This window comes from Delphinapterus leucas, chromosome 15 (genome assembly GCF_059928025.1).
Source record: "Delphinapterus leucas isolate spDelLeu-1000000601 "Yukka" chromosome 15, BTC_Dleu_Yukka2, whole genome shotgun sequence".
Classification (NCBI taxonomy): domain Eukaryota; kingdom Metazoa; phylum Chordata; class Mammalia; order Artiodactyla; family Monodontidae; genus Delphinapterus; species Delphinapterus leucas.
In genome coordinates, this window is record NC_143143.1 from 66,271,922 (window position 1) to 66,285,789 (window position 13,868).

Sequence of the window (13,868 nt, forward strand, 5' to 3'; positions counted from 1 at the left end):
TTGGATACAGGCTGGTGTCCCCCTTCCAAGCCCCTCCTCAGCTGGCCCAGGGTTCAGAGCAAGGATTCAGGAACCTGGGGCCTTAGCGCCCAGCCCCATGGTCCCAAGACCCTCAGGAAGCACAGGCCACTGTCTCCATCCCTTCCTCCCCGGAGTGGGTGCCAGATGGAGGTCTATCCAGAAGCCCTCCCTAGGCCTGAACCTGGGGAATAGGAAAGCAGTTTCCTGTCCTTCTCTCCTTCTTGAGGAAGTCTGACTTTTTTTTTTTTTTTCCTTTAATGGAGTACCCCCTGCTGTTTTTTTAAATTAATTCATTCATTAATTAATTTTTGGCTACATTGGGTCTTCGTTGCTGCGTGTGGGCTTTCTCTAGTTGCGGTGAGCAGGGGCTACTCTTCATTGCGGTGCGCGGGCTTCTCACTGCGGTGGCTTCGCGGGCTTCTCACTGTGGTGGCTTCTGTTGCAGAGCGCGGGCTCTAGGCACGCAGGCTCAGTAGTTGTGGCACGTGGGCTTCAGTAGTTGTGGCTCGTGGGCTCTAGATCGCAGGCTCAGTAGTTGTGGCGCACGGGCTTAGTTGCTCTGCGGCATGTGGGATCTTCCTGGACCAGGGCTTGAACCCATGTCCCCTGCATTGGCAGGTGGATTCTTAACCACTGCGCCAGCAGGGAAGTCCTTGAGGAAGTCTCTCCTGATGAAAAGCCCCGAAGTCATTGTGTGCAGGCGTGCATACACACACACACACACACACACACACACACTCTGGTACAGAGTGGGAGCTCAATGGAGTGAATGAATGACTGAATGAATGAAGACACCACCATACATGCCCACTGACACACACATATATTTACACAATCCCAGCTCACACTCACAAACACATTGACAGGTAACACACGAAGTTGCACTCAACACCTTCTCACACTGATTTGCCTACACAACTCTATTTTAAGCCAACACACCACACACATTCACACAGACAAATGTGCATTTTATATGAATCTGTGAACCTGCACGCTGTCTCACCTATGACTACATGCGTTGTTTCACTGGCTGAAAGGGCCTTCTTTCTTTCTTTGTAAAATGGGCGTAGTAAGAAGCACATTCTCGGGAGTTCCCTGGCACTCCAGTGGCTGGGACTCGGCGCTCTCACTGCCGCGGCCCGGGGTTCAATCCCTGGTCAGGGAACTGAGATCCCACAAGCCACAGAGTATGTGGCCAAAAGGAAAAAAAAGCAGCACATTCTTCTTAGAATTCTTGGGAAAATTCAGAGAGATCACGCACAGCAAGCATTTCACACAGGCCTAGTCAAGTGTGTGCTGTATATTGTATACGTCAGCCACTACTGTTGTTGTTATTATTATTATCGTTATTTCACGTACAAAGGCACAGCTGCGGCTCCCAGAGCTGGGCTGTCATCTGCCCTTCTCTCCTGCCCACAAGCTTAGAACGCAATCCCTGGCATCCACTCCGGATCCAGAGAAACCAGGCAGACAAACCGCAGGGCCCACGGCCACATCGGATGGGCATGGCTGTCAGGGGCCAGGGAGGGAGCTGGCTGGAGGCGGGGGCAGGGCCTGGTCTGTCGCTGACGCTTGCTTCCTCTGGCTGCGCTCCTGGCTGCAGGGGCCTGGGCTGGGGCGATGAGGTGGCTGAGGCTCTCAGGCTCCGGACATGTGGAAGCTGGTGTCTCCTTGTCCCTCCACTCACCAGGCCTCTTTGTGTCTTCACAGCCCAGCCAGGTGGAGGACGCTCTGTCTGGGGAGGAGGGTGAGGAAAAGGAGGAGGAGACAGCCCCAGCCCCAGCTCGTGCTCCGGAAGATCCAGTGGAGCCCCAGCTGGCAGAAGCCAGCCAGGTTCTGGGAGCCTCGGAGATGAGGCAGGTTCGGGCACAGTCCATGGTACAAAGATTTCAGCCCTGAGCCTGAGGGTCCCACCCTCCTGCCCCACCCCAGACAGGCCCAAGGACACCCAGGGTCACTCCTGCTCTGTCCTCTGCTCACTGTGTCACCTTGGGCAAATCACTTCTCCTCTCTGGGCTTTTCTTCCTTTCTTGTAAAATGACCCAGTAATCCTAGCACCGCCTTCTTCCCTGGGCCAGGAGGTTAAGGATATAGTGAACTAATCTAGTCCTTGGGAATTGATGCCAAAGCTGGGGTGGGGGTGGGAGGATGAGATGGGGGGATTAGGAGGAAGGGTTCAGCGTCTTATCTATTCTCTGGCTGCTGGGGGCCAAGGTGACCCCTCTGACCTGGCTCTGCCACTTACTCCCCATGTGGGCTTCAGGCATGTTGCTTCACCTTCCTGAGCCTCAGCTTCCTCATCTATAAAATGGGAATACTAATCCCTCTCTCTGAGGGCTCCTGCTAGTTGGCGTGAAAGTCCCCTGGAAACAGTAAAGTACTCTGTAACCTGAAAAGCACCATGCTTGGGTGAGTGGTGGCTGTTCAACCTCAGTCCTCCTGGGACACGAAGGATATGGGGCGAGGAGGGTGGGAGGACCGGGAACCCTCACTCACCTCCAGTCCTGTCCCTTAGATCAGCCTCCACCTCCCCCCGAGAGTCGCCGGACACTCCTGGAGTCTGGCCTTTTGCACGTCGAGGGACGGCTTCAGTCTGCGGAGCCTGTACAGGCAGATGGAGGGCCACAGCGGGCCGGTGCTGCTGGTGCTGAGGGACCAGGATGGCCAGGTGAGCCGTGCTGGGAGTGTTAGTGGAAGGGATGCATGTCGATGGGCCCCCGAGGGCCTCTCTATCCCCCAGCTCTGCCCCAGGCTCCACAGGAGCCTCTCTAGGACGGGCCTATGTTACCAAGCCTGAAGGGTGGTGCTGCCAGTGGACCTCCAGCTCCCTTCCAGCGGCAAACTGCAAACTCTTCTTTCCAGATGTTTGGGGCCTTCTCCTCCTCGGCTATTCGACTCAGCAAAGGCTTCTACGGTACTGGCGAGACGTTCCTCTTCTCCTTCTCTCCACAGCTGAAGGTGATGTTCTTAACCTTCCAGGCGGGGAGTGGGATCCACGGCAGGACAAAGAACCCGGGGTCCCAGGGGCCCCCAGCTCCATCCCCCGTGCTGGGTGCCTGGTGTCCTTCCATCTTTCCACAGAGGGAGTACAGCAGGGCAGTGGCAGGCTGAGCATCCCCCTTCATTTAAAAAGTGCTCAGTTCCTGGCAACCACTGACTGGCTTGAGAGGAGGTGTGTCGCTCAGCAGATACAGGCTGGAAAGACGAAACTGGTCCAAGTGCAGGTAGCCCTGTGGGTGTGGGGGTAGGAAGACGAAGACAGACATGCCCAGTGGCTTATATTTTCTTAGGCAGTGTCGGGTAAGGCCATCAGCTAAGGGTGAGGATGGAGAGGAGGGTGTGAAGGTTGAGGGGAGAGGAGGTATGGCAGGAGTAGAAAGGGAAGCTGCTGGAGAAAACTGGAGAAACAGAAGGGCAGCTAGGCAGGGCTGACTGGAGGTCCGAGACTGCGAATGCAAAGGCCACTTACTTCGGTGTGTGCTCTTCTCTAGCAAAATTCAGCTCCTCAGGTTCAAGCACGGAGAGCGCGATGGGAGGGTTCAACCACGACTGGGGTTTTGCCAAGCTGCTTTACTAGAGGGAGACAGGGAAAAGGGAGCTGAATGGAGTGGAAACACAAAATAGATGAAGCACTAGTTGCAGGTGCATTGGTTTGCCATTAGAAACCCCTGTCCCATGCACAGAGCAAGACACCTACAGATACATGCAACAACATAGGCATTTGGTTGCATGACAAGGAGGTCACAAGCTTGGACTGACTGCCTTGCCGTAGGCAAAACACACCATATCTGCTGTGTTGCCTCCATCGCCAGCCTGGAAATCTTATCAGGGAAGAGGAGAGGGGACAGTTGTTTACAATAAACCCATGCTGGATATTAGTCCCCACCGCTGGCCTTCCAGGGTTCACATACTAGAATCCTCAAGTTGTACAAGGTTCCTCCTACTGCTCCGACAGTTCCTTGGCAGAATCCTTTGCTGGTTCCTCCTCATCTCCCCAACCTTTTAACATCATGGGGTCCTCAAGCTCAGGTTTTGGTTGTCATCTCTTCTCTGACTATCCTCTTTTCCTTCGAGGTCTCGTCCATTCTCACAGCTTTCCATGCCATCCAGGTGCTGATGGCCTCTCCCCCAGACTCCACACTCACATACATCCAACCATTACCCAGTGTCTCCAGTTGGATCTAAATGGCATTTCAAGCCTCACACGTTCAAAGCTGAGCCCCTGACTTTCTCCCAGAAAATCGGTTCCCCCTGACATCTTCCCTGACAAAGTTAACGGCACCTCTATCTTTTCTGCCGTCGAGACCAAAAATTTTGGAGCCCTTCTTAACGCCTCTTTCACACCCTACATCTGAGCTGTCAATGAATCCTGATGGCTCTTCCTTCTCTTTCTATCGCTATCCAGAATCCACCACTTCTCACCATGTCCTTTGCTGTCACCCTGGTTCAAGCCACCATCATTACTTGCCTGTGTTCCTGCTATAGCCTCCTAATGCTTCCACCTTCAGTCATCACAGTACCTGGAGTGAGCCTTTTAAAAGGTAAGTCAGGGCACGTCACTCCTGGGCTCCAAGCTGCCGATGGCTTCCTTTCTCCCTCAGAGAAAAGCCAAAGTCTTTACAATAACCTACAAGTCCCTACGTCTCTTGGCCTCTCTCTGATGTCATTTCCTGCTACTTTCCCTCTCCTGCACTCTGCTGTAGCCACACAGACCTGTCGGTTTGTTCTTAAACAGGCAGACCTGTTCCTACCTCAGGGCCTTTGCACACACTGCTCTACCTAGTGTGCCCTCCACAGGATCTCCATGTGGGTCGGTTCTCACTTCCTTCAGGATGCTGCTCAGATGTCACCCTCTCGGCAAGGCCCTCCCTGGCCGCCTGCTTTAAATTTGTAACACTCCAGCCCCTAGAAATTCTTATAGCCCTTCTCTACTTCTTTCCCCTTAGCTTTTGTCGCCACCTAATATACCATTTATTTTACTGATTTACCCGCCTCCTGCCGCTAGAGTGGGAATTCCAGGAGGCAGGAATTTTTGTCTGTTATGTTTGCTGTTCTCTCCAGTGACTAAACAGTGCCTGGTGCTAAGTGCCAAAAAAATTCTTCAAAAGAACTTATGATTGTTTTCAGGGGATCACTATAGTCTTCCCAGGATACTGTTATGGAATCTCATCCTTTCAAAAATTGGTTAATTTTTGCCCATCTTTGGTCTTCTGGCACCTCTTGTGTTCTGCATGAATTCCCAGCCGTTCCTTTACTGCTCTTCCAAGAAGCACCATGAACGTGGCCTTAATTTTTTCTGCAGCAATGTTTATCTTCCTCCTTCAAGTCTGAAGGTCATGTTCCTTGAGGAAAGTGGAGGAGGAGCTGAATGGTTCTGTCTTCTCGTGGCCACTTGTTAATATTATCTCACCTGTTCTGAGCCCAGGGCTTATCTTTTATTAGTCTATTTTCTTGCTTAACACCCTTTGGCTGCTCAGAGCATTTTTGGCAATAATTACAGGCAATAATATGCTATACTTTTGCAGCCTTTTAAAAATCTTTTTATTAGCTAAATTGACCCTTGAATAATTTGTTTATTCAACAAACATCTATACCATGTCTCAGGAATACTGCCGGAATCAAGGCAGCCATCACAGAGCTTACCTGTTAGCTGGGCAGGCAGTGGCATATTGCCACATGAACAGAGCCTGGGAGGAAGGGCTACTTTCATTTCCTCTGGGATGACATTTGGGCTGAAAGATGAGAAGTGGGCCATTTGAGGATCTGGGGGAAGAGCATCCTGGGCAGAGGGGTCAGCAAGCATGAAGATCCTAGAGCAGCAATAGCTTCAGGTGTCCCAGGGACAGAAGGGCCAGGGTAGATGAAGTGCAGTTGTTAAGGGGGAAAAGAGGTCAGAGAGAAAATCGGGGGCACAGCAGGCTGGGCTTTCGGCTGTTGTAAGCGGTTGGATTTTATTTCCAGGGCCTTTGTAGGGCTTTAGCAGAGGAGGGCTAATATCCGATTGGATTTTGAATAGGTCACTGACCGCAGTGCAGACATGGGCTCTGGGCAGGAGACAGTGGAAGCTGAGACCCATTAGGAGGCTGTGATCCAGGGAGGAGTGACTGGCGGGGTCGGATGGGACAGAAATGGCGGTAGTCAGGGTGTCTCTTTGGGGTGGGGCCCACAACACTTGCTGAGGAACTCGGTGTGAGGCAGCACTGGGGAGTGTGCAGGCTTGGTGTTGCCTCCAGCGAAGGGAGCAAACAGTTAGTAAGGGTAGAATCAGGGCCCTGCTCCTGACCTGGACTTTCCGCCTCCTCTCTCCAGCTTTGGACGCAGGAAGCCTCAGAGGGTTCTGGTCTATTCCTAGAACAGAAGGGCTTTGGGGCTGTGGGAATTCAGACTGGAGGGCAAGAGGAGATGAACTCCAGGGAGACTGGAGCCCAGAGTAGTTCCTGAGCCTTCGTTGGGGCCTGGAGGTTCTGTTTCCTCCACAACACTGCCGCCCAGTGGTGTAGAGTCAAAGTGCAAGGGCAGGACTCACCCAGTAACCGCAGGTTTCTCCTATCATCACAGGTCTTCAAGTGGACGGGAAACAACTCTTTCTTCGTGAAAGGAGACTTGGATTCACTGATGATGGGCTGTGGCAGGTGCGTGTCTCAGTCCTCCCCGAGTCTCGAGTGTCGGGGTGGTCTGTGCTCGGATCCCTTCTCCCGTCCGGAAATGCTGAGCTAGGCTGCCCCCGACAAGATGGGGAGGCTGCTGGTTAACCTTCAAGCCTCTCCCTTCAGCAGCGCCTGGGGCCTGCTCAGGCCACTAGCCAACCCCCTAAACCCTGCTCTAAGTCAATATTGAGAGGAGAGGGTGGCGTGAACTCTCCCCCGAAGTGTTACGTTGGTGACAGCTTAGGCTGAATTTATGTGTAACTTTGGAAACAGCATTCCCTATGGTTGGATGAAGCTAGATTCAGGGGATGGGCAAGCCTCAGATTTACCTGTCAGCTCCATGACTGTAGGAACATAACTCACTGGAGGAAGGCAGGCATCTGCCTGGAACCCGGCATGCGTGCGTGCGTGCGTGCGTGCGTGCGTGTGTACGCGCGCGCGCGCCTCTTGGGGGTGGGAGATGGAGTGCGTTAGGAAGACAAGGTTAGTCTCGCCTCTGGTATGACCTGCAAGTTCAGGCAGAATAACTCTTATCCTGAGGGTACAGATGAAAGCATTGCTTGCTTAGTACCAGGCAAGTTCTTTGCTCTCCCAACTGCCTGAAAAGCCTCCACCGAGAGGCAGATTGACACAGAACGCACCAGCCATGGCTGATTTGCAGTAAGCCACTTCCCAGCTCCAGCCTAGGTTTGCTGTCAAACGAGGGGATTAGGATGGACGCCCTCTGACGTGTCTTGGGCTCAGACTCCACGCTTGCGCGAGTCCCTCCTTTGGTTAAGCATTGCCATCTTTAACGCTCTGAATGTTCTAAAACTGGATTGTGGTGATGGCTGCACCACTGCATATATTTATCAAAATCACTGAACTGTAAAAACCAAAAACGCTCCAAACCCCGTGGGGAACAACATGCGAGCCCCTAACAATCAGGATAAATTGGTTTAAGGGGAGCTGAGACAAAGGTGAAGTGAGGCTGCGGTCGCGGTGTAGCCAAGCACCGCTGGTGCAGGTCCGAAAGGTGTCAGCACCCAGGACGGAGCGATGCCAAGACTCTCCTCTCTCTTTAGTGGCCACTTTGGGCTGTGGTTGGATGGAGACTTGTATCACGGGGGGAGCCACCCCTGTGCAACCTTCAACAACGAGGTGCTGGCCCGGCAGGAGCAGTTCTGCATCAAGGAGCTAGAGGCCTGGGTCCTGAGCTGATGCCCCGGTGGGCAGCTTCCTGGGGCAACAGGGGCTTGGATCTGCCTCCGGATGCTGACGAGGCCTCCGTCACCCTGGGCAGTCCATTCTGTCCGAAACACAGATGGCGAAGTGTCCCAGTGTGGACTGTGGCTCTGAGCCAGCCTCCCGTCGCCAGAGGACCAAGACAGGCATGGGCACAGCCCATGTTCTCCTGGAGAGGGGACTTTGAAGGAGTGAAAGCACTTATACCTCACCCGAGCAGCACAAAGTCCCTCAGGAAAATGATCTTTTTAGAGAGTATACAGTTAATACATGTTTAGTGTAGAAAAACCAGAAGATATAAAAGAATTAAAGTTGCCTAAAATTCAACCACCCCCCAAAACACTAACATTTCATGTATATCCTTCCAGACAATTTTCCAAGGAGATATATATCTTACAAAATGGGATTCTACTCTATATGTGTTGGACATTATTCTAACTTAAAGAATATTGTCAAGCCACAGACACCAGGACTCAACCAGTGAAATTAATAAAGACTCCAGTAGCATCCTTCTTTTCCCAGAACACTGAGGGCTTTCTGTCTGCCACCAGTGTGCCACCGGGTGCTTGCAAATCTCTTATTTAATTCCACGAGGAAAATATGAAAGCAGCAAATGAACAATATGCATATTTGGGTAAAGCATTTGAAATTCTGTAGATGGGAACCTCAGGGAGGTTAAAAAGGAGGAAGGATATGTTTTCTGGCAAAACAGGAGCTCAGAAAAACTAAAAAAAAAAGAAATCCATATCCCTCCCCATGCTAGTGCCTGTCTCCTTCCAGAAGATTCTTTATCAGGCCATTACTTGTCATTACTGAATGAGGAAAACCAAGTAACATAGGCCCTGTTAATATTATCCCCTCTCGAAGACCCAACACAGTGCTGAGGTATAAAGAAACATCTGGGCGCATTCCTAGACCAAACACAGTTCTTTTGCACAAAAGGGTCAAAAGTGGGCACACAAGTGTGAGAGAAAGTCGTCAAGGAAGACACGGTTGGTTTCAAGACAGAGATACATTCATGAGGTTTTATTGCAGCTGTTTCCCTCACCCAGATGAAATAACCAGCCACTTGAACCTGCAGTTCTATTTACATTCTCAATGTGACCATGCGCAGTAACTCCAGAGGCCAAGCTGTTAAAGTCTCCGTTTTTATACAAATAGTGAAGATGTTTCTTAAGAAAAGTTTAACCTTGTCAGTGGCACATGGTTCCCATAATTAAAACAGTTGCAAAGAGCATAAAGTGCAGCTGCCTGGTATGTAACAAAAGATGCAAACAAAACAGATTCAAGTTGTTTCTCAGAGAGCACAGCGATACAACACTGAGACCACAAAACTGCAGGGTAAAACAATGATTTAAAGGCAGGAGGTGCAAAAATAAAACAATCTTGGCAGAGAAACATTACATTCTTGACCTTGGGTCCGGGCACATGGAGTCTGGGACGGATGCTTCTCCCTGCTGAACATTTCAGAGGCACCTTGGTTAAAATGGACATGACCCAGTACCACGGACCACTTTCCTTGTGCTTCTATGAGCCCATGTGTGACCACATCCCCACCACACAGCACCGTGGTGGGAGAGGAGAAGGGTTCTAACTACTCTATGAATTAGGGTCAACTCTTTAGCTACTGAGGGATGGGGGAGGGGTGATAGTGCACAGCGGCAGACATTCCAAACACCTGCCACCCTAGTGTCTACAGCAGAGAGCCTGGTTACACAGTGGAAGGTGCAGCACTCCTAAGGCCCTGGGGATAATCCGCTGGCCTGTGGTCTGAGTTCCTCCCCACTCCCTCTTGCTCTTGTCCAGGGCCAGGGCTGGCTCCCCAGGCCCAGGCTGCCAGGGAGTGTCAGGCTTTTGTAAGGGAGCGTCGAAGCACAAGATGTTAGGGGCTCATGACTACACTCCCCACTGCCCTGCCTCTGGCAGCCACCAGCTTTGGCTCTAACTCCAGACTTTGCTCTTGGTGAATTTCTGTAGCACTGGGGATGTGCATATGGGAGGAGAGCCCTCAGTTCAGGAGCGCTGCTCAACCACAGTGGTGTAGAGACACAGAGTGGAACCTGGAGTTCACTGGGCAATCACTTCATCTCTGCACGGGCAGCTACCAGCAAAAATGAAGTCCCAGCTCTGAGGAGCCCTGAGGATGGACGGTTCCTGTCATGACCTCTGATCAGCACCCAAGCAAGATGCAGAGAGCAGGTGGGAGGGAAGCTGCCTTCTCCAGGCTGGGCAATGGCAGAACCCTCAGGGCTCGGGCAGTGAGCACTCAGGAAAGAAACCAACACGGGCTAGAGCCACAGCTGACCCAGAGAACAGCTTGGTTTGGGGGATCCCTCTGCCACTGGGGCTAGGGGTCTCCTATAAGGTAGTTTTATGCCCCACTTCAGAGGAGGCCAGAGCCCTCAGATCTTTTCAGCAAATCAATCAGGCCTGTCATCAAAACGCTGGAGCCCCTCCTGGCCCTCATCTACTGTTGATCCCACATGGCAGCTTACACGGGGCTAAAAGGGTGAGGGTAGGTGCCTTTCACTAATATTCCAGTCACTCAAGGAGAGCTCTCTTCAAATCTGGGGTGATGGGCGTCTCCTCAGGGGCGCAGGATTTTACATTTTGCTTTTAACTGTGGCTGTTCGTGACAATCCCAAATGCAAATTCCAGTGTGCACCTTTGTCTAATTTCCAAATTTTTTAAAAAACAATCATATGTCCTAAGAGTTCAAAGTACATAAAAGAGCAGTTATTCTAAGAAAACAGGCTGCTAAAGAAGAAAGGCTTTGATTAATATTAAAAATAGGCAAGGCAGTGCTTTCCACAGCTCATGTAATAAAGTTTGCCTAATACCTGTTCCTCTAAATAGAAATGACTTAGCATGTGCGTACATTCAAAATATAAAATAAAAAGCACTAGTTGTCAATACATTAGTAGAACTCTGTAATCAAATTCCCTAAATTAATTGTGTTGGGGGGAGGACGGAGACGCTTTTTGTAAACAACTGATTGCAGACATTCACACTGAGTCATCTGGAAAAAGCTGGACTCTGAATTTGGATGCTTCTCGGGTGTGAGCTGGACTCTGGGCTGGATCTGTGTAATTCCACTCCAATTTTCGAGGTGTTATAAGTGGAGCTACAATATCACCATCCTGTCAAAGAGAGAGAAACTAGAAATAGAGAAAAGCCAGTTTTCATGGTTTTAAGCGAAGGCCTCAGGTACACATATCTTTGTCCTGCAGACAGATTGCTTCTGGACAGACTTACTCTTGGGAAACCCCAGATTGTATATATGCTCAGTGTGTGGGCTGAATTAGAAACACCACGGTCCTAGCAAGGGAAGAGCCCTCAGAGCAAAAGCCACCAGACCTATTCTTTTCACATGGCTAGGTTTTACGGCCCTCTCCCTTCACACACTTCCACGGAACACACTCTGTCCTGGTTTTCCAGGAGAAAGAGGGCCTGCACTGGACCCCTGCTCCTCTCTTTCCTAGTCTCCCCTGTAATAAACATCCCAGGTCTGTAAGACGGCAAAGGGGGGAAGGACAGCATGCGCCTGCAGAACTTGAGCTTTGCTCCACAATCAAGGCTGTAACTTTGGCCCCATCAGCACTGACTCCACCCAAAACAAGGGATGGTGTCAAAGTGAAGTGACACTACGACTTGAAAACAAAGAGTGTGAGAAGCTAGGCCCTCTAACACCTGACTCTATCCTGAATCGTTCTTGAACTTGTGGATGGATTCTCAAGGTTATATGAGGGTACAGGATCTGTGAGAGCCTTTATTGCACTAGGAAGAGAACGCTTGTGATAGAATATCGTGGCCTTCACTTGCCTACTTGCTCTCAGATCCACTCTTCGCCTCCCTCTGCTGTGCTGTGTAACAGGAGCTGCTCTTGTGAACTACGTTTCCCAGCTTCCGTGTCTACTGGCCTCCAGTCAGGTTTGGCCGATGGGAGGCACTGGTGGGAGGCTGGAAGAGAGGGGGGCAGAGAAGCCAGGGTGTCTCTCCCCTAACCCCTCTGGCTGGGTACAGTGGCTGTGATTCTGCTGTGGTTCTAGCTTCTGCAGGTGGCCCAGCACCTGGACTCCCACCTCCTACCCTAGAGGTGGCAGCAGCTCCCTCCTGTTGTCTCACTGTCCTGTTTGCCCATTTAGCTCTTCTAAAGCTTTCGGATCTCCTGCCCCGTATCACATTTCTTCTGCTGACCTATGCTGGATCCGACTTGATAGAGCTATTATTAAAAGCAGCCACACTATTGCCATGACACTCATATTCGGAAGACCCGTACCTCAAGTCAACATGATTTGTTTTCAAACTCGTCTCTATTTCTACCAAACATCCTTATCTCTACCCGTTCTAATTTCAACTCTAGTGAATTTTATGAACGCCGACTTGACTATGTCACTTTCCTGCTTACACACCCCAGTGGCTCCCACTGCTCTGGTGCTCTTGGCTTACAGCACTGTGCACAGTTCCCCGCCCCCATCCCTAAATGCACCCTGTTCTCTCTCACCTTCCGGCCTCCCCCCCACCCCCCTTCACCCAGCTGGGTATTCTTCAGGTCTCAGCTTCCAAGTCCCTCTTTAAATAAGCCTTCCCCAACCAACCAGACTTAAACCCGGCTCCTTTTTGCTCCTCAAAGACTGTCCACACTGCCCCTGACCCCAAAGCACTTACCACACCATTGTGACTGTTATTTACTCATGTGTCTGTTATCCCCAAATAGAGCGAAACCTGTGGGAACTGTCTCAGGTACCGTTCCATCCCTGGCCCCTAACATAGGGCCTGGTGAAAACACTCATTCCCTGACTGAATGTATCTGGATTTAAGGTCACTATCACCACATGGCTGAACTTGAATAGCCTCTTGTCTCTCTGCTTCCAGTCTCTCCACGTTCCAATCCATCTGCTGCTAGAGTTTTCCTTCTTCATCAGGGGTTTAGTCTCCTTAGGAGCTACAGTACATAAGACAGACACACTTCCTTATTTCCACTGGTCTCACACTAGCTGGAGACAAAACCCAGAAGTAAGTATTACAGCAGCACGGTAAGTCTTGAATACTCTGCCCACTGTACATAACAGTAAATCTTTCTTAGCTGATTACCCACGCTTCTCCACAATCCAGCCGACTCTTCCGTTTCCATCACCTCAACAATAAGACTTTGAGGCCCCCAAACACACCCAACTTGTTCCAGTTTCATTTTTGTGTAGCTCCCATTTCTCTCTGCTACTCATCCAAACACTATCCAGCCTTCTGGATGTAGTAGAATCCTCCCTCCTGCCTAAGACTTTTCTTTCTTCCTTTTTTTTTTTTTTAACATCTTTATTGGAGTATAATTGCTTTACAATGGCGTTAGTTTCTGCTTTATAACAAAGTGAATCAGCTATACGTATACATATATCCCCATATCTCCTCACTCTTGCGTCTCCCTCCCACCCTCCCTATCCCACCCCTCTAGGTGGTCACAAAGCACCGAGCTGATCTCCCTGTGCTATGCGGCTGCTTCCCACTAGCTATCTATTTTACATTTCGTAGCGTATATATGTCCATGCCACTCTCTCACTTCATCCCAGCTTACCCTTCCCCCTCCCCGTGTCCTCAAGTCCATTCTCTACATCTGTGTCTTTATTCCTGTCCTGCCCCTAGGTTCTGAAGAACCATTTTCTTTTTTTTAAGATTCCATATATATGTGTTAGCATACGGTATTTGTTTTTCTCTTTCTGACTTACTTCACTCTGTATGACAGACTCTAGGTCCATCCACCTCACTACATATAACTCAATTTCGTTTCTTTTTATGGCTGAGTAATATTGCATTGTATATATGTGCCACATCTTCTCTATCCATTCATCTGTCTATGGACACTTAGGTGGATTCCATGTCCTGGCTATTGTAAATAGAGCTGCAGTGAACGTTGTGGTACATGACTCTTTTTGAATTATGGTTTCCTCAGGGTATATGCCCAGTAGTGGGATTGCTGGGTCA

General features: G+C 50.4%; 2 protein-coding genes across 4 annotated transcripts in view; one reads left to right on the forward strand and one right to left on the reverse strand.

Moving 5' to 3' along the window:
* The first annotated feature begins 1,550 nt into the window (after positions 1-1,550).
* Positions 1,551-8,015, forward strand: TLDC2 (TBC/LysM-associated domain containing 2). The gene is made up of 5 exons (XM_022592474.3): positions 1,551-1,881; positions 2,537-2,689; positions 2,884-2,979; positions 6,580-6,653; positions 7,733-8,015. Exons 1-5 carry the CDS (start codon positions 1,642-1,644, stop codon positions 7,866-7,868), a joined length of 699 nt encoding a protein of 232 aa, XP_022448182.3. The 5' UTR covers positions 1,551-1,641; the 3' UTR covers positions 7,869-8,015.
* An 888-nt stretch (positions 8,016-8,903) lies between these two features.
* Positions 8,904-13,868, reverse strand: part of SAMHD1 (SAM and HD domain containing deoxynucleoside triphosphate triphosphohydrolase 1) — a 63,052-nt gene continuing 58,087 nt past the window's right edge. For 2 of the 3 annotated variants that reach the window (XM_022592473.3, XM_022592471.3), the window contains one exon: positions 8,904-11,032. In XM_022592473.3, the coding sequence (XP_022448181.1) occupies positions 10,898-11,032 (135 nt within the window). In that variant the 3' untranslated portion in view covers positions 8,904-10,897. Of the gene's footprint in view, positions 11,033-12,408; positions 12,838-13,868 lie in introns of those variants that run through there. The other variant, XM_022592472.3, reaches the window with a different exon arrangement.